We start from the raw sequence: 25,421 nt of genomic DNA, 5'->3' as shown, positions 1-25,421 counted from the left end.
GTCAAGACAGCGATTGTGGTCAGCTGCAGCTAAAGACACAAAACAAGGATTAAATAAGAGCTCTTCATTCTTTTTGATTTGCTAATTCCAAATCTCATGCAAAAATAACTTTGCTGTATATGTATGCTCCAGGGCAACTAAGCTTTAACATTGTAAAGAGTAATAATTTCCTTTTACTCATCAAACATTTACTTAAAGGAGTGGAAGTGGAACAAAACTTAGATTACCCGTAAAAATGAGACACCATTTTCTTATCTGTTGGGACTTGATCAGTACCTATTAACTGGAGGACTAAAATCTGCTAGTGAGAGGAAATGTCTGTGATGCAGAGTATTTCATTGTAGGAATACTAGTTAGCTATAAATAAACTCATTTGTCTGAAACTCTTATGAAATAACAGCACTCTTTTCCTTGCATTGTTTTTAAAAGTAGCTTTGACTATTAAGGTTCTCATAAATAGAAAATTTTCCCTTCCTAGAAATGTGGGGTGAGGCAAGAAGATAGATCCCTATCAGTCTCCTAATCCCACGGTACCTTTGCTTCTGGAATAAAGTCTCTACTGAACCGCTTTTCCATCATGAGTGTTTTGTCCTTGGTGCCGTATGTTGCTTTTTTTCATCCTCTATTTCTTGTTTCCTCACCGGATTAATCTGTAAGATCCAAAAAAAAAGTGCATTTTAACTCTAAGGCCCAGCTCGCAACAAGTTACAGAGCTGTGGGAAAATATGAGACTTGAAACGTGGTTTCATGCCTGGCTTAAGCTGTAAATCACTGCTACTGTGAAAAGGGGGGAACCTCCAGTTCTTTGGTGCCGCTGGTGCAGCCATGGCGTTGCACGCTCATACAGCAAGCGCAAATCTGTCACTGGGCTGAGAAGTAACATGGACAAAAATAAAACCTTCCTGCTGGCTGTGAAGGCACGGATGTGCTGGTGCTGACGCTAGGGAGAAGCTGGAAACTCAGGCCAAGGAATAGATTGGGTCTAGCCCTTTTGGTGGCAGAGTGGATTTGGATGAGATGATAATAAGGCTGTGGTATTAAAAAGAGAAGACCCTTCCTCCTTATTAATGCCATGGCTAAAGTAATCCAGGAGGCCTGGAGAAACCAGATCTCCCCATCTTCTATTCCATGAGTTTGTGTCAAAAACCTTAATGTGCCTGTATGTTAATTTAGTGTAGGTGTATGGCAGAGAACATTAAAGATACAGAGACTCTTTAAATATAATTTTGCAGTACCGTAGGTACCATAGGTAGGAATTTTTTCTTTTCTTAGTGCTTGTGCCAATTTCTGTGAGAGTTATTTTTCCAATTTTTGCAAGTTTAGTATTTTCAGTATTTGACTGAAATCTTTACAAGATAACCTATAAATTAAGCTTTTCCTTTCCCCTGTACTGTATTGTTCATTTTCATACGTTGCTGCGTTAGTACAAGACAGCTATAGCACTAATAATTAGAATTCAGTATTCTTGTTGGAATATGCTAATTCTGCAGGCCAAAACACTAAGAGGTTTAGAAAAGTATCAAATAAAGTACCTGTAGGCTGTGCTGATAAATACGACTAAAACTGAGAATGTCATAAATCATACTTTGTTATGGGAAAGATTATAGACATGGCTTTTCTGATGGAAAAATAATGGTATTAATGTAGTCTAATTTTTTTCCAGAAAATAGAAGATGCTAGAGACAGTGATTATAGAATGGAAAATGGATTGCAGATTGTAGTATCTGACCAGGCTGACATAGGGAAAAATGTATTCTTCACTTGTTCTAAGCCTGTAATCATTATTGGTCAATAAAATTGGATTAAACTATTCAAAATGAACTTTCTTGTGCATAGCTATTCAAACTAGACACTTAGTGAAGCAAAAATTCTGTTTGAAAATGAGATAGTCTTTTATTGTGCTCTTGAAAATATCAATACAGTAGATCTATGCAGAAGCACTGAAAAGATTCTTCAGCTTTTTAAAGAAGAATAATTAATTCGCAAATTAAACTGCTTTAAAAATACTGTATTTTTGTAGTTGCAAGGAACTCATGGTGTTCCCCTAACTGAAAAAAATGGTGCATTTAAGAATCGCAGTGTATTTCAGGTTGGAAGGGACCTCAGGAAGTCTCTAGGCCAAACGCCTTCTCAAAGCAAAGTCAAAGATGAGACCATCCTATGAGAGCAGACCCAAATTTCAGAATTTTACTTGTTTACCTTTCATTTTCAGCAAAATACTGTCATATGCACAATATTTCTGCTATAGCGAAATGTTACAAAGCAGTAACATCTTATGAAACTACTCTTTGCAAGCAGTGCATGTCTGTCACTGCCTGCGTTGGTCTTACCCAAAAGTGTGTCTTCGTTACTAAATAGTTCTCTAATTCGCTTTTAGGGACCTGAGTTTTTTTGTAAATGAAGTAGTACAGATTTCTGGCAGCGTGCATATAAACAATGCGTTATTTTGTTGCTAGTGTTTTATTTAAAACAAGAAGAGAGAGATTTTCAAGACAGACAGACGATGTACTCTAAGTGATCCGTGAGTAGTGGTGGTGTCCCACCTCACTGCATGCAGCTGTGGACTAATAATTTTTATTAGATCTTTATTAGATTTATTAGATCTTCAGTCCCATGTTTTAGATGCATGTCTGCTGTCTTTCGTCTGAATTAAACTAGCAGTGGGGCATGCTAGCGGGAGAGTAAGAATCATTTGCGTGTGTGCGCGCATACACGCACACACCAGTTTCTGTAGCCTTTCCTTGCACGTCCCTCAGAGCTTAGTGTAGTGCTAGGCACGCTTCAAAGGGCTGCAGTTCTCGCCTTAGTCAAACAAGACCTCTCTTTTGAAGAGCAGAGCGGGCTTCAAAGGAGTTACACTGCTGTTTGCACAATTAGTTGGGCAGGTCTAGTCATCTTTGGGGTAGGAGATAGTTCATGGAAATTCCAGCAAAATTAAAGGGTGAAAAATCAAGTGAGTGCATTTGTTATATACCTACCTGCTTTTCTGCGTATGTAACTACTTTCATGAATATTCTAACTTTTTGTATGATTACACGATACCATTGCTGCCTGTAAATAAAATAAAGCTTTTCATACTATGTAAAAAAATCTTTCAGACTGACACCATTGATTCTTATGTTCATACAGGAATATGTATGTCAGTGTTAAACATCTTTATGACTTTGTTTGCAATGAGAAGCCTGTATAACCTAAGCATACTGTATTTGAAGCAAAGTAAATTTAGTAAATAGACAAATCCTTTAATCTTTGGCTCATTTAAAAAGTAGATGTTACAATATTTTTAATACAGCTTTTAACAGAAAATTAAGTACTTATGGTGCTTCATAACGTGTTTTATGTTCCTTTTATATACTGCCTAATGTATATTTTTAGCTAGGTATCCAAACAAACAAGGCCTAGATCTGAATACTTAATACTGTGTTAAATTATTGTCTATTAAATCTTACAAAATTCTTAGGAAGATTCGGACACCTTACACTGTAGCTGCAGTGGCAGATGGCAGAATAGTCAACTTGGGTTTTTTGTTTGGTTGGGTTGGTTTGTTTTTTTGTTAGCGCAACTGGGTTTTGCCTCCCAGTAGTGCCTTATATTAATTACAAAATTGACCTTTAAGCACTCCTGTTACAACTATAAAATCAGTGTGAGTTCAGAAGAAGTGGGATTTTTTCTTCTTGATATGTATCAACAAAATTGTTGGCTGGGTTCCAATTTTTAAGATGTTAATTACCTCCCTGCTGATGGCCTGGCCAGTGATGCACTTGTGCTCTCTCATGGGGTTTATTGTGTTGGGGTTCTTTGGGAAGGCAGTGGGGAAGAATAGGAAAACTTCATGTGAGTTACCCACCTAAAATGATCAGAAGTTCGCAAATAGAAACTTAAGTGATTACTTTTAGAGTATAATTGAGCTTTAAATTCTGCAGGAATGTCCCCTTCAAACAACCGTGAAGATTCTTTACTTAGGTGAACTATATTTTCCCCGAGATATTTTTACTGTTGAGGCTACAGATGTTAAGCATCTTCTTTCCTTTCTTTGACAGGAAATTCTGGTGATTAAAGATCATGGCAACCATAGAGGAACTGGCCCATCAAATTATTGAACAGCAAATGGGAGAGGTACATAAACTTTGAGTCCTATTTAAAAGACATTGAGTAATAAAATGTTCAGGCTGATAAATAAAAAACAAAGCCACAAGAGAAAATAGTTTTTAGTATACCTAAAGCTCCAGAAGACCCTCCCATGGAAGATTAGAAGAACTTACTATGTCCATCTTAAAGTTATGCTGCAAATTCTTTCTTGCCAAAGTTTATCCCGCAGAAACGAAGCTAAAGAAAATCTAGCAGTGTTCTAGTAAGTGGCTAGGTCTTCAGCTGTGCTTTTGAGGCCTGTAGTAGTCTCCAGAGAGCTCTCCACTTCTATAATAATTGCTTTGCTCACTTTTAGTTACAAATTTGCAGTTGAGAGAGCGTTCAGTACATCCTTTCACTTTCCAGTTAAGCAGTTGCTTCAATTGTTGTGATTTTTTTGTTTTCGTAAGTGAAAGTTTGCAGTGCTCCTCCTTGTAAAATACTTGTTGATGTTTGTTATAAGTCAGGGGGAGAATTCGATTCTTGTTGTTGCCAACTCCTGTTTTTATTTTCTATAACCTGTGTACAGAATGTGTGCACTGCAGTCAGAGTACGTCTGGAGATCCCTGAGTAGATTGGAAGTGTGGATAAGTATACACATACTTTAGAAAATTTCATCATAGTATGGTCTATTTAAAATTAGTACTGCTTTAAATTAGGTAGAAGTAGAAAAATGATATTTATTAGCTTGAAATAACCAATCTTGATTTCCTGTCTGGTGTGGTACACAGAGTTATTTTTCAAGTGATTTTAGTTCCTTTTGGTCTTGATTTCAAATAGAAAGGTGTGGGGGGATGTTAATCCTCCTTTATATAAATTCTTATGCCTTTCATTATTGTAGCATCTGAGTTGCTGCTGATACCTCAAAGGACGCAAGTGTTATATGTCATGTGGTATATTCGTTCTCTCCCTCACCCTCTTTACAGGGTAGAGGGGTGTCTAGTGTGGTTTTCTTTTGGTAACGTAATTCCTTGGGGAGATCTCAGGATGGCCATATTTCATGTTCTGTTTTGTGCAAAAGAACATATTAGTCAAAGCTAGCTGAAGTACACGTTTCGCTTGGAAAAGAGGATGGTAAGTTTTATGGTGCTGCTTAGTGTCTCTGAGAGTTGTTTCTCCGTTTTGTAATGCGACTCCACGAGCCGGGGAGCTGATATAGCATTTCGCTGCTGCTGGAAAGGGAAGGTCCTTTCCTGGTTACTTGCCTCGCACCTGTAGTTGTTAGCTTGTTCTAGGAGCTGCTTTGGCTTCCCACACCAGCAGCAAACCAACCCGGGCAGACCAAATGGAAGGGTTTCCGCTGGGTTAGCGAGGCAAGCAGCATCCGAGAAGGCTCCGGCGCGTACCAGAGCCAGCGCGCAGGAGGTGGCTGGCAGCTGGAGAAGAGAGGAGGGCAGAAGACCAGGCAGCGGGGGCGCAGTTTGCTGCATTTGTAGGTAAGGAGCTGCTGGATGGTCTCTGTTCGTTCCGGCACCGCAGCCTTACAGGTTTCATGGAAATCGTTCCATCAGCAGTGTAGGTTAGGATTTGTCCTTTAACAGGGTCCTGCTGTGCCTGAGTCTGGCATTTCTTGTTTGGCAGGGCAGCGGCTTAAGCATTCACCAGTCCTTGCTTAGCCACTTACTCTCACACTGTGCCAGTCCTTGCAGCACACTGGTGTAGCTCTCTGTGTCACCGTGTGGTGGACACAACTGAAAAGAAAAATACAGGATAGCGGAGTAAGGTGTTTTCCCTCCTGCCTGGATCAGTTCCCTTATGGGGTAGAAAGTGAAGCCCATCCTGGCACAAAGCAGACACTTGCATTCCTACCCAAGGCTGACCCGAAGCCCCTAACTAGTAATCTGCTTGGCCAAGTTCATAACAGATGTGAGCTTTGAAAACCGTGTCTGAAGCTCTGGGGAACTTCAGCAGTGTTTTTGCTAGCATTTGTAATCTCTTGAATGTTGAAATGGCTTTATTTGAGTTTACAAGAAGGATTTATGCAAGTGGAACGTGAAGGAAAAATAGTTTTTCCCATTCATAAAAAAATAGAAGATGCTGCTATGTCCTGTTAAAATAATCCTCAGAAGTGTTCTATAATGTAGTTTTGATTTCTTTATAATGTTAATTCTTGTTCATGAAGCATTTTAAAATATAAAATTATCATGAATGTTTTTATGATGATGTTCACAAAGATGTGCTTTTGTCACTTGGGTCTTTTTTGCATAAACCCAAAACTTCCTTAAAAAAAAAGAAAGAAAGAAAAAATTTATAGTCTGGCCATGAATCTGCCAACTATTAATCACCTTTCATTGAGTGTTTGATAGTTCATATGTCTACATCAAGATCACATTCCTTAATTCAGGTTGGGAGGTTGTATATCAAGAGCCCCCCAAAATCATCTTTCTTTAATCTGTGGTTCTGTACACTAAGTTTGTGGCCGTTTGTTTCCGCAGTCCTACCGGGTTACAGTAACAGAAGAAAGTTGCATATTTGTCTGAACAGAATCTGTCATATACATGCAAAATATAATTTTTAACAAATACTGTAATTATTCTGGTCAATAGTGTTTTTTTTAACTGCAATAAAAACTTTTATAGAAGTAAAACTGTCAAACTGACAGTTTGTGGGAATGATAAGCAGTTTTACCTTCTGCAGCACATAGGTCATGACACTTTCAAGTACCAAGCGTAAATCAACGCTGGAATATGTAGCTAATTTTGTAAAGCGAAGAGAAATTTACATAAAAGCCTGACTGCCTGTAAATCACCACTTGTACATGTCATTTGAAAGGCTGATACAGAATTTTTGTGCTTGCGTGTACCTCTTGCAAGCTCTAAATTTTGCTATATAATGGACTCTTCTTTGTCCTTTACTTGAGCAAAGAATTGGATGAACTGTTTGAATACTGACAGTATTCGTAGTTATGAAAAATCTTACATTTTTAGAAAGCAGTGTTCAGAAACGGCTTGGGCAGTAGTTTGACAGGTATTTCTTTTGATGCCGCTGGCAGTTTAAGCAGTCCCCCCAGCAGCTTAATCCCACCCACGCGTTTGGATGCATCTCAGCATTGTGGACACCTGGATTGAAGGTTTGGCCTAGGTTAAGAATAGCCTTTGTCTGTCCATCTTTTGCTGGGCTATTTTTTAACCTTGCAACATCCTAGTCCAGAGCACTGAATGACTAAACAACTGGTTTTGCCTGCCAGGCTAAAGGGATAATTTACAGGAGCTGAAACTGGTACCGAAAGTAATGCCTTTTTGGGTGGAGTTTTGAAATCAGCTTAGGCCGCTGGGAATTTGTATTTCTGCTGTAAGGGGAAGTCTGACCCACCACCCTTCCCCTTCTCATACTTGTCTCCAGCTGTGCTCTTGCCCCCTTCTTTGTGCTGGCACTAAGCACGTATGTGGTGGTTTGGTCAGCAAAATCGGGAAGCTAATCCAGCAGAAACTACAAAGCTTTCAACCAGTCGCTAAACTGTACCCTTACTGCAGATATAGATATATATATATTCTGTATATTAATTCTAGAAAAAAACAGTTGAATAGGAATGTTTTTGTAATAGTGTAAATGTTGGGAATAATTATTAATACAGAATTGCAGGGTGTTACAGAGGTTTTGAACTGTATAACTAGTTCTGGTGCAAAGAGTTTGAGGAGTTGCTAGGGATTTTAAGTTAAGTCAAAAGTGTCAGTCTGAAGGTATCTGAATACCCCATGAAGACAAACTTCAGTTGTGCTACAGTGAGTCCAGCCTTACTGATCAAGCCTGTGTAAATAGCAGTTGTACTTAATATTTATTGACAAATAACGTAAGGAATAACACCTTCCACTGCATACCTTTGCATTATAGCATGTTAAGAAATTAAAAATACTCATAATAGTTAAAGTGCTTCCACAAACTGTCTCAGAGCATTCACACAGAAGTTTGTTTTAAGATCCATTGCTCACTGATCTCACTCATTTCATTAATTTACTCCAACTTTCTTGATAGTTCCCCAGTATAGAATTTGGTTATTGTGTTTTTGCTGGTTTAAGGCTTAGCGGAACAGAAAAGGGCAAATGCTGTGTTTCCACACCAGAAATTCTTTTGTCACTTTCAGTAAGGCATTAAGGTAAAAATATGTTAGTGTAAATGTGGCACAGCTATGATAAAAGGTATCCTGTTGGGTATGTCTCTCATACCTATCAGCAGTTATAATTCAGAAAATATTCAATCTGATTATGTGGATTTGTCAGCAACGAATTGTTTTACCAAAAATGTTTCTAAATTTTGTGTTGGAAGGTATTTTAAAATGGCAAAACATTGAAATTAGTAGAATTTTCTAACCTGCAAAATTAAGCTATTAAATTAGATTGCAAACATTTGCATTCTGTATATGGTGAAAGTGTCACACTTCCCAAAGCTTTCTGCAGAGAAATCAGAAGTGGTGAAACCATACGCGAGTACTGCAGTATATCCCTCGTCAGTCCACTGGATTTGTTTCTTCCTTCTAGATCACCCATTCCCAAGGAGCTGTTACACAAACACTGATGGATGGGGCAGCACAACGAATACAGATTGTCCCTGCAGATTCAGGCCTCTCTTTACCACAGCGCATACAGGTATGCCTCATCCAGTATATTTTACAAGTAGTGATGAAGTATTTGTTTCTGACAGTTTTTATGTATGATTCTTTTTTATTTGCTTCATGTTATTTTCTGAGATGTTAATATTCAGTCCTGGATGGCAGAGACCATTTATACAAACAGGAATAAAAGGTCTGGAAAACATTCCAACACTGTTTCTACTTCTCAGACCTGGAGGATTCCCTCCTGTTTGGGATCCATTGCCTACATTAGTTAAAAATTATGTTAATTGGGTCCAAAACCAGCTAGCAAAAGACTTTTCCTACTTTTCTGTCTAAGAATTTTAAGATTAACAAAAATGAGAAACATGGAACATAAAAGGACTTTTCCCAATACCATAATACTGTTGCTCTTTAAAAGCTGAATAGTTTTTAGATTTGGTATTCAGCTGAGTTCTTGCAACGTTTCTATACTTTGCAGGGGGAGGGAATGCTGCATGGCTCATAGTAAGCAGCTGTATTTTTGGTATTATCGATACAAGTCATAAAAAGTACTGGCAAACTAAAGCCTGAGAAGTGCATTAAAGGATGTTGTTTGTTGGCTGTCCCAACCAATGTTATACATCCCACTGTACTACTTCGTAGCCTAGCGAGGTAGTAATCTCCTGAATTCAGTTGAGGGTAGGAAGTTTTTTGGCAGTGTGGACAGTTAAACCATAATCAACAGAAATGCGTGTATATGGAGATGAGGAGAATTTGGGGAATAGGATTTTACTTTTCATCCCTTAAAAGTCAATGCAAGTCCCTGCAAGCATTTTGCTTTTAAATTTCCTCTTAGAGAAAAATATCAACTGCAGAATAAATTTTAAAATATTCTCACATATATGTTGTTGCACAGAGAGGCACTCCAGGTGAGCCAGCTGCTAGCGTAATCTTGGCTGCTTTTTGTTTTGCTGCTTCACTCTTTGGTACTTTTCACTGGTATTTCCAGTTTCAGTGCATTGCATTCAAGCGTTGTCCTACCTTCCAAGGCTGTTCACAGCCGCCCTGGCCCATACATGATCTTTTGTTGTATCACCTCTCTGCCTGTACTCTTATTCATGGTGCCAGTCTTGCCTATCCAGTAGATCTTTATTCTTTCAGCTACCTCCATGACTTTTCTGTGTTAGCCTTTACTTCGTGTACAGCCATACCTTTAAATAATTAGTTTCTGCTAATCAAGTGCTGTCTCTTTTTCTGTTTTTCCCTATCAAAACCTGTGTATGCTATAATGCCCCTTGTAATGTAAGCCATTTAATGTAATCTCAGCATCAGGGTTTGAATGTGAGACAGTGTCCAAAACCATGAGCCTTTATTTTTGAACAGCAAGACAGCTCTGTTGGTTCAAAGCTAGCTGCAAACTTCTAAACCCTTGTGTGTCAGCCACTGAGGGGGAGAAGAGAGGACTGCTTTTGGGTAGGGACTACAGCTACTGCAAATCTGACGAACATGGAAGAATTGTATTTCTAAGGGTTGTTATTTTTCAGGGGCCTTTATGTAGTTTTTCATCATCTCAGGTAGCTGGAAGATCCCATGTTTCTATCACAGCTACTTTGTTCTGTGTCTTTTTTCACCATGCTCATTGATTTTGCGTCAAGATGGATAGTGAGCTCTTTGGGACAGAGATTGTCTCTTGGTATGTGGGGAACAATACTGAGTAGAATGGGATGCTTCCTGCAACAGGCTCTACAAACATGGCAACACTATAAATAATAATAAATTAGATATGAGGTAGAACTTAGTAATGAAAATTCTGCAAAAACCAGAATTTGTAGTCAAAAATAAACTGCTTGTAGGAGAAATATATGTAGTTCAGTAAGATGTTCCTAAAGAATATTTTAAATTGGTTCATTTTGAGTTTATAATTTCAGTTAATATTTTTTGCTTTATGTGACCACTTGAAATATAAAATGCTCAGTAAAATGTTCTTCAAAACATGTTTCACTAGTCCCCATTTTTAGGGAACTTTAACATTTTGGTTTTGAGGATAAAAGTTGATTGCCACATTTGTTTCTAAATGGACATTTCTGTTCAAAACCAGCTCTGTTATAAACTAGTGGATTCTGCATATGTTTAGAAACATTTTTTTTCTAAAACACAAACACTGACTTATTTAGGTAATTAATTTATTGAAATGAGTTTGAAATAGAAGGCAAGACTTATTTAAAAAAAAAAAAAGACTTAAAAAAACATAAAAGAAAAAAACTATCTTCCACAGCCATCAAGATGCTTAAATGAAAGACATGGGGAAAATGTATTTTTTAAGAAGGCAATCCTGAATTACTACATTTTTGTTTTATAACATGATGCCTATGGCAGCATTGAGTTTCAGATTATTAGGAAACATGATGTGTTGTCACTGAACCCTGATGGATTCCTTTGAGAAGATGAGTGATTTTTTTTTCCCTCTGATTATTGAACATTTAGGTCATGCACGTTGTTATACTTAGACAGGCAGCTCCACTTTCAAAGTCTCTCTGTGATTTAAGTGGAGTTTGTGCACGTAGATGACCATAAGAGGCCAGCTGCAGACAGACTCTTCTTAATTGCTTAAACTGCTTTCTGTTGTGCCTCTGTCAGCTGCCAAATGTTTTAGAGCTGCAGAAGGCATTTGTGTAGATTAGATACCTTTGTATGGATAAAATATCAAAATAATAGTTAAAATAACACCGTTCACTAGATTTCTACTGTATTATGCAGTGAGATCTCCTTGGGCAACCCCCTAGATTGCCAGGAAGCCACTTGAAGAATTGGGACACTATTTGTTAAAGATGAGATGAAATGAATTTTATGAATTAGCAATGGTTATTCTGCCTACCATCTTGATGTGTTTATTGACGAGTAAAATATGGAGCTGGTCTACTACAGGAAAGCATATTGCTTCAGACATGGTGTAAATGTTCAGCTATGTTCAGAATTTAACATATATAATCAAAAAATACCTTCACCTTCAGCTCAAATTTGTATGTTGGTTATTTTTGACAAAGTATTTTTTGAGTTAGGTATAATATAAAACTAACTAGATAAGGTATATGCCGTATTCTTTTTTTTTAATGTTTTTGATGTATACAATTTCACTTTCAAATTTCAATAGTGAGGCTGATTTTAGGTAAGTGTATCTTTTAAAGAACAGCTGTGGAAATTCAAGAAACAGCACGATATTCTGTGTTTTGCTTCTGTACCTGTATGCACCCATCTGAGGATGTTATGCAGCGGATTTCTCTTAATCCCAATAAAGTAGAGGTGTTCGGAAAGAAGGGGGAAGGGGCTTAGAAAATAGTCAGAAGTGACACATGAGAAATGAAGTTTGTAAAATGAAGAAAAATGGAGTGAAAGGAGAAAATTAAAAAGGGAATTAAAATGTTTGCCTTAGTTGGCCTTTAAGGAGTATAGAACCAAGAGAAAGGAAATGGAAGCAGAAACAAGGGACTGCTGCAATCATTCATAGTCCTGGACATGTGGCTATCTCGGAAAACAGAATGAAAAATGCCGTATTAATGAGGTTGGTAACTGGTATGGGGTTTTTGTTCCATCTTCGCACCCTACTCTCCAAGTGTCAGAGTAATTAATGTTTCTTTTCTTATATCTTTAGCCTCTGGAGTTTTATAATCTTACCTGTACTTCTAGGCTAAGTAAGTTTTTAAATCTGTTTTTGCAGAGAAATATTTGTAAATGTGATCCCTAAAAATACTAATAGCAGAAGGCCACCAGAAGGAAATGCATTCCTTTTGTATATTTTTGAATCTCATAATTGCTGAATATTTGAGATTTGGTGGTATTGAGTTATATCTGCTGAAATTAGATACTCACTAATTAATAAATCTGTTGCTGCTTATCTTTTTCAAATGCAAACTATAAACAAGTTTTTGAAACTAAACGCATTGAACATCTGGAGAAACTAATATGCTAATTGTGACGGTGCAGCAGTAACGCTGATAAAATACAGACTTCTTGTGTGAACTTATGCCTCATTCAATTTCTACGTGCCCCCATTTTCCACTTGGAAAATATGTATGATATTGCTGTCCTACTTAGGTGAAGCTAATGAAGACATAATAAATTGTCTCCTCAGTAATAAGGACCGTGTAAGTGTTAGGGATGAATAGATACGCATTAATGTTTGGTTGTTAAAACTTTTAAGTTGGTCCTGTTTTACTGATTTGTAATTCAAAAGTAGTTTGCAAAAAATAGTGTTTGTAGAGTGCTTCTCCTTAGTCTTCAGAATTAACCGGGCAGTTTTTGGTATAGACTTTTGTATGGAGAAAGGCAGGAAGTGATTAAAAGTGAGATTTATAATGGAAGAGAGGTGTAATCTTAACTATTGTTTTTGAGGATTATAACCTTCTGACAAAGGTAGCAAAAAATTGAGTTTAGTGAAGGGCAAAAAATTAATAAAAATCAGCTGTATTTGTGCTTGAAAATAGAGATGAAATGGAAAAAATAACGTAGGCCTGTTCTTGATTATGAAATGAAACATTATGAAATTAAGTTTTTCATTAAAAGAAGAGAAAATGGCAGGGAGAGAGCTACTGTTTAAATTATTTTATTTTGGAACATATATATAAAAAAAAAATCTAAAGCCTAAAATGTGTGTTCAAGGTGAGACAAGATTATTGCTTTTCTTGTTGTTTAATGCTTATTTTTTTCACTTGGAAGTAAGGGGACAGTTGCGGTGTTAGAAAGCTCCTTGTTAATCGTCCAAATTTGGGAGGTGCCGAGCGCATTTTGTGGTGTGCAGTGAAGTTGGGGGAGTTAATGATTTCTCAGAACCTTAGAGCTCATAGGGCTGAGTTACAGCCATACCTCAAAATCTGGATGCTACAATTGTCAGCATCTTGGCCACGTTGTAGAAGCTTGGGCCATTTGTAAAACTCGAATATGAATTCAGGTTTTGACTTCAAACACCCTTGATTGAAACATGTTTAAAATAAAGTGAGAAGCCAAGCTTTTCCTGAATTTACTTAACACTTGTGTGACAGAGGGGGAGACAATCCTGCTTCACAAATGCCAAGGGCAAAAATCCCATTTTCTTCAGCGCCCAGATTGGGCCCTAAGAGTGATCTTCAATTACCATAACAATTTGAGATAAATGTATTATTAGATTGTCACAGATCAGCAGACGGGCCAGAAGATTCAGATTGTTACAGCACTTGATCAGAGCTCAGCAGGCAAGCAGTTCATCCTAACAAATCATGATGGCTCTACCCCAAGCAAGGTGATCCTTGCCAGACAAGAATCCACTCCAGGAAAAGTATTCCTAGCAACTCCAGATGCTGCAGGTGTCAACCAACTGTTTTTTGCATCCCCTGATATATCTGCACAACACATCCAGGTAGATAATCCACTTTGTTTTGTAATATTGGTTCAAATGGGATAAGAAGAGATGTTTTATTTCCAAATATGTCTGTCTGGGTTCTCCTTTTTTTGAGGGTTTTTTTTTTTTTAACTGTATACTTTTCCTTGCATTAGGACGTGGCACAGATGCTTAGAAATTATGAAGAAAATTTGTTTTTTGTAAATCTGTTGCTTTTTAAATTTATACCCTGGCTCATGAGGTTAGAAAGACTGTTGTTGTCCTTGTCATTTCCAGCTCCTGCCCTACTGACAGTCCTTCTTATTTCTGCTTCATGGAGTCTCCATCTATTTTCAAATATCATTGAAAACTTGCTCTTTTCTCCCTTATCACTTAACATTTTTTTCTTCTTGTTTTCCTTTTCACGTACTGTTGTAACTACTGTTCGACCATGTGAATCATTCTCCAAAGTTGGTTTCTGAGAAAGACTATATGGTATGGAAGTACATTACGCAGTGGGGGTAGGAAAGCAACATTAAAGATTCTGGGTTTCCTGATGTGGGACTGTAGACAGTCAAGGTTGAAGCTCCCAGACAGGCCCCCAGTGCTCCTTACTCCCACACAAATTGGGTGTGCTGCTTCCTTAGCCCTCACCCTCCCACTTTTGAATCTTCTGGCCCACATCCTCACCTAAAGAGCACATGGTGGCCCTGATTTGAAGAGTGCGAAAGCATGCACAGAAGACTTGGGAGGCGGGAGCTCCTGCTGCATGAAGTAGGACCTTATTGCACATCAGCTGAAGCGTAGGGTTATTGCATACTGATTTATCCACATACATTTATGCTGCTGTTAGATCAGTGTGGTAGGCCAGATACCATAAGGACTGTTATACTAACAGTCCGTTTAGTCCATTATCAAACGTATGCATAGGGAGAGGTATTAAAAAGGGGACAAGTAAATAGTAGTCCTTCTGAGCATGTCCTTTCACTTGCAGTAGGCAGTGGCTTAGAGGGACCTCCTGATTTGGAGCTTATAGTGAGACCATCACATTTGATAGCTGTCTCTGGATCTGCCTTCCATTAATTAGTTTAATAACTTATTTGTTATTTATATAGACCGTTTATGGTTTGGCCTGCACAATATCCTATGGCTGTAAATCTATGGTATAACTGTATGTTGTGCAAAGAATACTTACTTTAGTTTGTTTTATCTTCTGAGAAATGTTTCATTAGCTGTCTCTTGCACTATGAGAAAAAGCAATACAGGATTCTGTTGTTCTTGTAAATCTCTGTTACATCCTGCGTCAAGTAATCTTTTTTCCAAGCTAAAGTCTCCTGATCATTTTAGTTTCTACTTGTCTGGGAGCTGGTCCACATCTCTGATTAACTACCCACATGTGCAAGCTTGAAGCATAACTTGGTATTGTGTATTATGTATTTTTTGAAACTAATAAATCTTTGCAAATGGATATACAAAGTCTTTGCTCCAAAGAATTCTGATTCTGAATTTTTGATTGCTGTGAATATGGAAGCAGTAGCAAAAGTCAGTCTGACTGAGAGGAATTTCGGCAGGTGCTGTAGTGTCCTGCATTTGTATCTTACGTAAACCTCAACAAAAGCATAAACCAGTGGGATGTGGTTTCTAGTAATCCTTGTAGAAAATTATTTTCAAAGGCAGCCTAGAAGATAAGAGATGAGTAGTGTATCACACTGATTTAAAAAAGCAAGATTCGGATGTAGGGAAAGTCTGGATGATCAGTTCAAAGCTCCAGTTCTAGTTGTACAACTTGGGCAAAGTAGGATAGCTTGAGAGGCAGCAGAGTATTCTGTTAGCTCAGTTAGTTTGTTCTTCTGTCAGTTCAGATGTATTGGTAGGAATTTTTTTTTCCACTTAACGCTGGTGAAATAGAGTAACATTTGTTTGTTATTCAGCTGCATGCTCCTTGGTCTTTTTCATATTTTTCTCTCCTGAATGGTCTTTTCATCTTCAGTTTTGCATTTTTTTAAATTCTGTAGCCTTCACTTGAAAGTCCCTTCGTTTGCTGTGCCGAAAACTTCTCCTTCATGGCGTCTTACCTTTCCATTCATGTGTTTTGCAAGGCCCTTCCTCCCATTGTCGTCTTCACCTCCAGGGGCTCTTCATCTTTATCAGCAATTCTGATTCTACATGTTGAGGTTCAAGGTGATGAGTTCTCTGAGTCTGAGATTATCATCTCCTCATGGGCCACATTCTGTAGTCCTTGCTTATGTGAAACTTCCTGTTTCAGTGCAGGTTTCATCTATGCAAGGACTTAGAAATGTATTTATTTTATATAATGTCTTGAACATACATATTGGCAGTAATGGAAATTAGGAAGGAATGAAAGGTTAATTTTCTATTTACTCATTCAGTATGTTTTTTTAAAAGATGTTAATATAAAAAAAAAAAAAGTCAGGTGAATTTGTGAGATAGTATTGTTAATAAAGGTTAACCAGAAAGAAATATGCTTGTTAAACATTTCTATATGTACAGTCTGTATGATTTGCAAAACGTTCCAAAAAAGATAATTTTTAATTTCCTCTACAGAGGATATGGCACTTCCTCTTTCAGTAAGAGATACCTTTCTTTTTATCAGAGATCCTACTTTGAATATGCAAAGCAGGAATGAAAGAGTCAGCCTTCCCATTAAGACACAGTAGAAGTTAGAAACTCTTAAAACTGTACATTTATATAACTTTTTAATGGGAAGAAAATTTGTTCTCTTCTGTTTTACGTTATTGTCAAGATGATGTTTGATTGTTACTTATGAGATCACATGTGTGTTTCTTTTTTAAATTTAATTTTAGTTGTGCTTTATTTATGTCTCAGTGTGATCGATTTTTTTAAAGATCAAATAGAAGGCTATTGCACCTGCTCTGAGGTGCTGTGGATTGAAGATTATGTGCTAACGAAGCTTTACAGGTACTAGAGAGAAATTAATGAGGAAAGACAAGAATACTGTAATAATATCAAGCAGTTACTCAGCACCAAACTATATACTACTTGATAGTTAATGGTACTGTTTTCAGAATACATTTTCTGTTGGTCCACCATTTGTGTGTTATGATAAGTTAACAAATCTGAATGTAGAAATAATGGCTTCCGCAAAGGATTTTTTTGTTTTATTTAATGCTTCAGTCTCTTTTGTACTGTGACCAAGTCTTTAGGATATATGAGTTTTCTCTAAACACAGAATTGAACAAAAGGTAAGAGTAGGCAGATACTAAATGTATTTCAAAATACCGGTCTGTTCTGCAGAAATAGTATTTATATAGAAAAAATCTTGAAAAGTATTACAAGTAAAACTTTTACTCCATCCTGAATAGGAACACAGTGGCATATAGCTCCTTTGTGTCTATGAAGACTGTAAAATGTAGTTGAGAAAACCTCATACTTTGTAGATTTGGACCCCTATCTTAGAGGAAAACCATAAGCATGAAATTTATTTTAGTCTGTCTTAATGTCAAGACAAAGAAAAATGAAATCATTCTGTACTTTTTTTCAGATCTTAACAGACAACTCTTCCACTGAACAGGCACTAAATAAAGTGTTTGATCTGTGTGTTGTATGTGGGGACAAGGCATCAGGTATTTACTTTTCTTTTTTTTTAGTAGTGCAACTTCATAAAAGCAGTTTAAGATTCTTCTTCATCTATATAACAGTTTGCATGCATATATGTGATAAAGGAATCTAGGAAACCTGTTAGAATCTCTCAAAACTTCTAGCAGGTGTGACTGAGGTATCTATAAAGAAGTTTGTGAGGAAAGAATCTAAAAATATATTTTTCCTTAAATTAGTTCATGTTTCAGATTTATTTCTGCAATATGCCCTACTTAGTTCAAAGACAAGCCTTGATGCCTCTGCAGTATGTATTTTGAATGTTTATCAGTGATCTTTCTTTTTAGATTTTTTTTTTTTAGGATCACAGGATTAAGACTGTTGGAATTGTTAAGTATGCTTTAATCAAAACTAGTGCTTTTTAGTAATTCTTGTGCATTTTGCAGTATAGCGGGATCAGAATAATTTACTTACGAAAAGTAGTGTTTAAACTTAACTTTTTTTCTGTGGTAATTTTTATATAGTCATATTTTATACTAGAAAATTCACAGAAGAACTGATTTTTGAAAAATGGTTTAGCTGTTTTGGTTTACTTGTCTCGATAAAAAGTTTTACTAAAAGAGTTAAGGATGTACCATTATCCCATTAGGAAAATGAAAGGCCAAAGTAGAGCTTTGAAGTGATCACCTACTGCTGTCAAATGCTATGTATGCAGTTTCCATGTTTCCATTATATTCAATGGATATGTTTCTACAGCTAAATTTGTAATGAGCAATAATCAGACTTGGCTGTGGGGACATTCTGAAAAAAATTCTGAAATTTGCTAAGAATGTATAAATTAAGTGTTTCTCCTATGTTCTTAAGTACCTGTTTTCTGAGCTTTTTTAACATTGCTGTCAACAAATTCAGCAAGAAATTAATAAGCAGCTTGGTTATTTGCCTGTTTGTAAAATTTATCCTGTATAAGTGCTTTAAACTAGAAACATGGCTTGCTTGTTCTTTCGTGTGGTTTTATAGCCACAAGGTGTATTTTAAAATTTGTGACCTGTGAAAAAATAAGATTGTTCCTTTTCTGGATAAAATCATAAATACTTTGTCTTGAATAAATATAAACTCTAGAAAAGAAAAAAAGAAAAAAAAAGAAAAGCTATTAGCAGTGTAAAACTAATATCTTGATTTATGTTGTTCTGGAACTAGGGCGTCACTATGGAGCAGTAACTTGTGAGGGATGCAAAGGATTCTTCAAAAGGAGCATACGAAAGAATTTAGTTTATTCATGCCGGGGAACAAAAGACTGTGTCATTAACAAACACCACCGCAATCGATGTCAGTACTGTCGGCTGCAGAGATGCATCGCATTTGGAATGAAACAAGATTGTAAGTCTGAATAAGTGTAAATCTGGTACTAGGAGATCGTTTTAGCTAGCAGCTATGTTAAAGTATGTGCTACAAAAGATGCTTTATATTAAAAGAATTTGTTATATTGGTTATTTACTTTTAAATCATTAGATCTTTTTTCTTTAAAGACTTGTGCAAATTTGGTGTGATCAAAAGTCTGGAATGCTTTTAATCTTACATACAGTCTTATAAATTTAGTAAGCACATTGCACGAGGTAAAAGAGATAAAGAGGAACTGTTGTACCTAGGCAGCAAATGTCAAGCACGTCTCCATGTCCTGTTTTTATATATGCAGTTCAAATTTTCTGTGTGTAAATCAAGCTACTGAAAATTTTGAATCCTTCTACCTTCTTGTCACTTTTTCTACAACTTAGGTTGCTGACAATTCCTGTTCACTCTTGGCAAAGCTCAGCAGAGACAGGTTTTTACAAGGCAGACATCCATAGTGATCTAGAGATGAATCCTTACAGATTCCTAGAGATTTCAAGTTCCTTTTTAAATTTCCATATATTACATGTAGTGTTATTTTAATACCACAGTAGTATCAATTCCTAAATGCTATATATTATTCTATATATACTATTTAGTATATACTAAATATGCAGAAAAACAAACAATACAAGAATTCTTCAGCACCGATACTGCCATGCTGTTACTGCATTCACATTGTTAATCTTGTGCTCTTCTCTGTGCTGTCCTGCTCTGTTTTGCTGCCCCCTTTGAACCTCTGTGCACATGCACCTCCTTAAAACCCTTACCGAGGAAACTAGTAATAGTTTTCCAGCACAGCGGAAACAAATTCAGTTAAAGGAGGAAAAGCTGAGGGGGTGAAAGTGGACCTCCCCTTTTCCCCTTAGCTCACCTGTCAACGCTTTGCCCCTCCATGGAAGACTGTTCAAGTAGAGTAAAATTGCTGGAGGTGGGAGGGGGGCAAATGCAGGAAAAAGATCTCTGGGCCCTGGGGGAAGAGTGAGTGGAGGAGAGCATTGCTGGGGGATAAGAAATCTCGTACCTCAGAGGAGCAGGGAGAGGAAAGCAATCTCGGCACCATCTTGTACTGTAGCTTCCTCAGTGGGGTGATTTTCCCTTGAAAATGTCTCGGCCCTTTCTCAGCAATCTCATGAAGTGCATAAAGTTGTAAACCAGACCCAAAATGCGTGGAAGAGGGTACTGTGAGTCCTTCAGAAATGAACTGTGTGGGCTAGTGAAATTGAGAGAGAGAGGGAAGCAGTAAGACTTCTGTTAAGAATCCAAATTTAAAATTAGGTATAAAGGGTTTTCTCACTTAATTGTAGCTTGAAAATTTATTAAGTTTATATGTTTGGCCTCAGACTTCGACTACTGTATCATTCCGTAAAGAACAAATCAAGTATTGGGAGCTTTTTTGCCCAAATTGTTAGCTTATTGGGTAGTTCTTTTTTTTTTTTTTTTTAAGTTTCAACCCCTCTGTAAATTCTCAGAATCATTATTAAAATTGCAGAATAAGTGAAGAGAAAAAACAAGTATTATTTCTTAGACTGTAATTCATGATGTGACTTAATAGTTGCATCCTGTTCTGTTAGCTGTTCAGTGTGAGAGGAAACCTATTGAAGTGTCAAGAGAAAAATCTTCAAACTGTGCAGCTTCTACAGAAAAGATCTACATTCGGAAAGATCTTCGCAGTCCATTAGCTGCAACTCCGACTTTTGTAACAGACAATGAAACAGCAAGGTATGTAAATGCTTCTCAGAAGTGAGTATCTCTGTTTCCTGAAATCCCCAGAAAATTAAACTGTATGCTGTTTGTGTCAGATCAACAGGTCTGCTGGAATCAGGAATGTTTGTTAATATTCATCAGTCGGGAATAAAAAGTGAGCCTACTGTGCTGATGACTCCAGATAAGGTATGTGATGATGTGACTAATATATTAAATGGATTGACTGCTATAATTTTGCATATATGGAGAGAAGGTGGTTCTGTTTTGTTGTATTTCTGTTTTGATAATATTCGTTTTTGAAACACTGACATTCCTTTGCAAGATTACCCAGTATTGTAGATGTTTTCTCTTCAGAAGACTGCTGTTAGCCCTTCTTAGTAAAAATGCTAAAAACTCCATGAAATGGAGTCTTCTCCAAAGGGACCTTCTTTCCCTTTTTTAGAGAGCTTTAAAAGCTGCCTTATTTTTGTTTTTATTTGGCAATCCTGACACTTGGACCTTTTTATTTTTTTTTTGGTATCAATATAGTGAGGTTGCAAAGGCCCCACATGTAGACAAGAGTGATGGATGTGTTTTGTAGAATTAAAATCTTGAGTACTGAAGTTTAATAGAATATGAAGACCTATTCACAGTTTTTTGAAAAGAGGGTTAAAATACAGGTGTGGAGAGGAAAAGTGAATGGGAAAAAATGTCTTTCGCCTTTCAATCTCACTGCAGAGACTGCAGAATAAATCGGATGATTGGCGGGGAAATATAACTAGGTTTGTGTAGGGACAGCTTATCAGTGAAGGAAAAGGGAATAATTTCTGTGCAAGTATGTGGGCATGAATAAAATTTCAGGTTTAAGAAGCTTTTTCCTAAGGATTTCAAAACTTGATCCTGAGTTGCTTGTAATATTTGTTTTTTAGTAAAAGCCATGCCATAAAAGCACAGTTCCTTTTCATTTAAAAATCACTGACTGGCTCTCACATTTTAGACTGAGTACAGGAGGCTTCTTTTTCACTACGTTGATGGGCGTGTGCTATCCAAATTCCAACTTGGACTTGAAATACTTCAGACTCTTACTCAAAAGACATTCTTGTGTGGGTGTTCAGGATCATCTGTCCTTACCTGTATTCCTCTAACTGTAAAATACAACTAAGATTGTGTGACCCAGGATTCCTTACCCTTTGCAGATATAGCATTGTCACAGTGCATTTCATAAATGTCATTAGCTTTTTTTCCCCTGAATCGCTAATTTTTTGCAGAGCTTATATGAGCTATCTCAGCAACGTTTTTATTTATGATATATTTCTGAGCTGGTTTTCCTTTTTTTCCATTTTGCTACACTTAGTCCACTAAAGCCATGTGATAATTTCCCTACATGCAAGCACGCGCGCGCGCGCGCACACACACACACACACTTTTGTACTTTTACAGTTGATATTAACTTATTTTGTACTGTTTTCATGTATTCTGCCCTGCTTGTTCTGTCTGCAAAGGGCCCCATCAAAAGTTGTTTCTTCCATTTAATTTTTCCAGTTCTCTCTGTGGAGTATGACTAAGGAAGCTAAATGACACATAGCATGCTGATGTTAGCAGCAGCAGGTACTTGTGCAGCTTCCTTATTAAAGTAATTGAGGGAGTGAGGGGAACATGACTTACCGCCTATCTGAATTACTGGTCATTACTGAATCACTGTGTTCCCTTGAGATTAAATAAAGGCATAAAAAACAAAAAGGCTGCAGCAAGATTCTTTTCTTGCTTGCCTAAAGGTGTCTTTTTATCCATTCCTTGTTTTCAAACTTTCTTGTACTCCTTTACTACTGTCTGTTTTATGCACTGCAGAATGGACAGAATGGAAAGAAGCAGCAAAATATATAGTCTAGGGTAGTCTTATAGTCCAGTTGAGTATTTGACTAAGGAGTGGAGATGCTAAAATGTCTTGTTGCAGTTTCTTATCTTCTGTAGCATTCTTTCTGAAAGATACCCGTATCTATTACTTGTAAAAGTAAATGTCTAAATCTTTCACATTTAGAAACAGTGCAGAGTCCAATTGCTGCGTTATGATTACCCATTTACTGGAAACAACAGTTTTCTTAGAGGTCTATTCACAAGCTCAATTCTTCACTAGTTAGTGTGAAAATTAGATTCTTCTAATGCAAGTGAACTGTTGCCGGTATGAAAGAATTAAACACTGTACCTTTCTCTCAGGTTGAAGCATGTCAGGGAGATTTAAGCACGCTGGCAAATGTGGTGACGTCATTAGCAAATCTAAGTAAATCCAAAGACATGTCTCAAAGCAGTACTGAGCTATCTATGATTGAGAGTTTAAGTAATGGAGATGCATCGTTATCTGAACTCCAGCAAGAAGAGCAAGCTAGTAGTGACGTTACAAGGTAAGGCATGTTACCCTTGAAAATATTACTCTTTTTGAGGATTTCTCTGTCAGTTCAGATCATTAATTAAATCATCAGATCATTTATCTGCATTAAAAATAATAGCAACAGCAGACTGAGCTTGTGTTGCAGATTAATCTTGTAAAATTCTTCACAGTAAAATCATAAATAAGTTCGGTTTGAGGAAGTAAATACTTTTGGTTGTTCATTGGAATTAATTTTAGTGTAAATCTTACCTTTTGGTTGTTTTACCTTTTGATTGTCCTTAATAAGGGGTATTAGATCTTGTACAGTACTGTTAGTACTTTGTATCATCCTGGAAAAATGTTTCTTAGAAGTGTCATCTGTATAAGTAGTTTAATGCCTGCTAGTCCCCTTAAAAGTTTGAAAAGTATTTTCTTTCTACACAGAAGAATTCAAATAATGCTCACTGTCAATACAGATACATTCACTGTATATCTTAGGAACTTGTTTCTTAGATTGATTTTAACTGAGCCATTTTGGTGAGCATAAATGCAAGATACTGTGCATACTGCTTATTCAGTTACCCTTTCGATGACAATCGTGTTCTTCCTTGGTTGTCATCTTGTGCAGGAGTCTGACAACTGTCTCACCAGTAGTCATTTGCTGCACAACATCCATATTACGCATTCTGGATTGAAAACATGCACGCGGAGTAAATCCATCAAGGGAAAAGGACTGGTATATAGTGGAGTAGCTTGTACTGACCCAAGTACATGGTTTCCCCCTGGGGGCTCTAGTACCCTGTTTGACTGCAAGCAGAAAGCATTCATTCTGCTCCTTTATGTTTATGTGCTGCTCAGAAAGTCAGTGCAAGTTGCTGACCGGACCTTTGCTATGTCCTCCTAGGTAAAGAACATGCTGTATAAAGAGTATCATAGTATATGCTGATAAACTCAATGCTGTGGGTGTTCAGAAAGATGCAGAAATAAGGTTGCACAGTGACCTTTCATGGCTTTATCTCCAGGCACTTTCAGACACTTACTTTTGCCGGCTTCAGTGTTTCTGTTCAGTTTTAAAAATTTGTTTATGAAAAGCCATGAAGGTCTCTCAGCCAGAGAGCTCAGCTCAAAAGAGCTCTGACACAGGATAATACCTACTCTTTTCTAATGGGTTACCAAATAGATTTCCAATAGGGAGTTTCAAGTCAAATGCTCCTGTGGAAGGGAAATTGTTACCCAAACAGAAACTAAAATTTTAGTCTAAATCATTGATTTCCTTGCCAGGGATTACACCAACTTCATCTAACATACACAGGTGTTTACTGAAGAAAATGAGTTTGGGAGGATTCAAGAAGCAGCTTGTATCATTGTTTTTCATGTATTTTATTATATTCCATTGCTTGCAGCTACAATAGCAAAGCTTTCACTTTGCTGACAAAAATTTGGTCTACGACTGTTGCTAGCATTCAGCTGCTTATATATTGTAATGTTATATGCCTTTGTCCTATAATGGCTTCATTGCCTATGTTCATTTTTTACAGCTTATCGGTAGCCCTATATATCCATTAGTGAATGAGCTGGGTGAAAAGGCAACCGAACTTGTTTCTAACAAAGAATATGATGTGTTTTAATGTTAATTATATCTTTTTTTCTTGCTTTGTGGGCTTGATTTTTGTAATTTTCAGGCAAGCTTTGTTCTAGATACTCTTTTCCTTAGTGTTTTTATCTTGAGATGTTTGATCATGTGAGTTAACTTAGATGTTGGGGCTTCATGTATGAACAGGAGCCCCAACGTTGAGGCATTAGGAAGCAGAGCCTAATAAAAACAATGGACTTACTGCTGCAAGAGTATGATACAGAAGGGAAGAGGTCCCTTTGAAAGCAAGCCTTCAAAGAGTAAGTTGGAAACAAAGTATCGTCGACACACAAGGTTAACAGCTGTACTTGCCCAGAGTATTTAAAAAAGTATTTTAGGCTCAACTAGAACAAATAAAGGATTGGCAGCGACATCTGTGATGGCTGCTTTGGCTTATTCTGCCAATAGTCTCTCTGACAGCAGCAGACTCAGGGAGCCAGTTTTTGGGGGGAAAGAGAGATCTTTTTCTATCTTACGTTTCTGTCCCTGCTGCAAAAGAAATCGAAAATTATCCTGCTAAGTGCATGCAACCCTGAAGATGCTTTGTTTTTCCTAAGCAGCTGCCATTGAGCTGCTGGTTTTGCCTGCTCTACATAACGCTGCCAAGTGTGAGCCGCAGGACCTGGCACTGAGATTTCCTAGCAGGATACAGGCAGTATAACTTCCAGAGCTTGCACATGAGTGCATTTCCATTATGCCTACTTTCCATATACCTGAGACAGAAAATTTCCCAGCTATATCCACTTAATCCACTTGTGCATGCCCCAGT

General features: G+C 37.2%; 1 protein-coding gene across 16 annotated transcripts in view; it reads left to right on the top strand.

Moving 5' to 3' along the window:
* NR2C1 (nuclear receptor subfamily 2 group C member 1) overlaps nt 1–25,421 on the top strand; it is a 61,400-nt gene that overhangs the window by 16,429 nt on the left and 19,550 nt on the right. For 11 of the 16 annotated variants that reach the window (XR_003253529.1, XR_003253531.1, XR_003253530.1 and 8 more), the window contains 8 exons: nt 4,041–4,116; nt 8,604–8,711; nt 13,815–14,045; nt 17,530–17,611; nt 18,780–18,959; nt 20,543–20,690; nt 20,771–20,861; nt 22,869–23,053. Coding sequence is in view for 13 of the 16 variants with exons in the window: in XM_026066031.1 (XP_025921816.1) it covers nt 4,063–4,116; nt 8,604–8,711; nt 13,815–14,045; nt 17,530–17,611; nt 18,780–18,959; nt 20,543–20,690; nt 20,771–20,861; nt 22,869–23,053 (1,079 nt within the window). In the remaining 3 variants the exon portion in view is untranslated. Of the gene's footprint in view, nt 1–4,034; nt 4,117–4,657; nt 5,565–8,603; nt 8,712–13,814; nt 14,046–17,529; nt 17,612–18,779; nt 18,960–20,542; nt 20,691–20,770; nt 20,862–22,868; nt 23,054–25,421 lie in introns of those variants that run through there. The other 5 variants (XM_026066039.1, XM_026066037.1, XM_026066036.1 and 2 more) reach the window with 3 other exon arrangements.

The sequence above is a fragment of the Apteryx rowi genome, unplaced genomic scaffold, assembly GCF_003343035.1.
Source record: "Apteryx rowi isolate R43461 unplaced genomic scaffold, aptRow1 scaffold_237, whole genome shotgun sequence".
NCBI lineage: Eukaryota > Metazoa > Chordata > Aves > Apterygiformes > Apterygidae > Apteryx > Apteryx rowi.
This window is presented reverse-complemented; position numbering and strand designations above follow the sequence as displayed.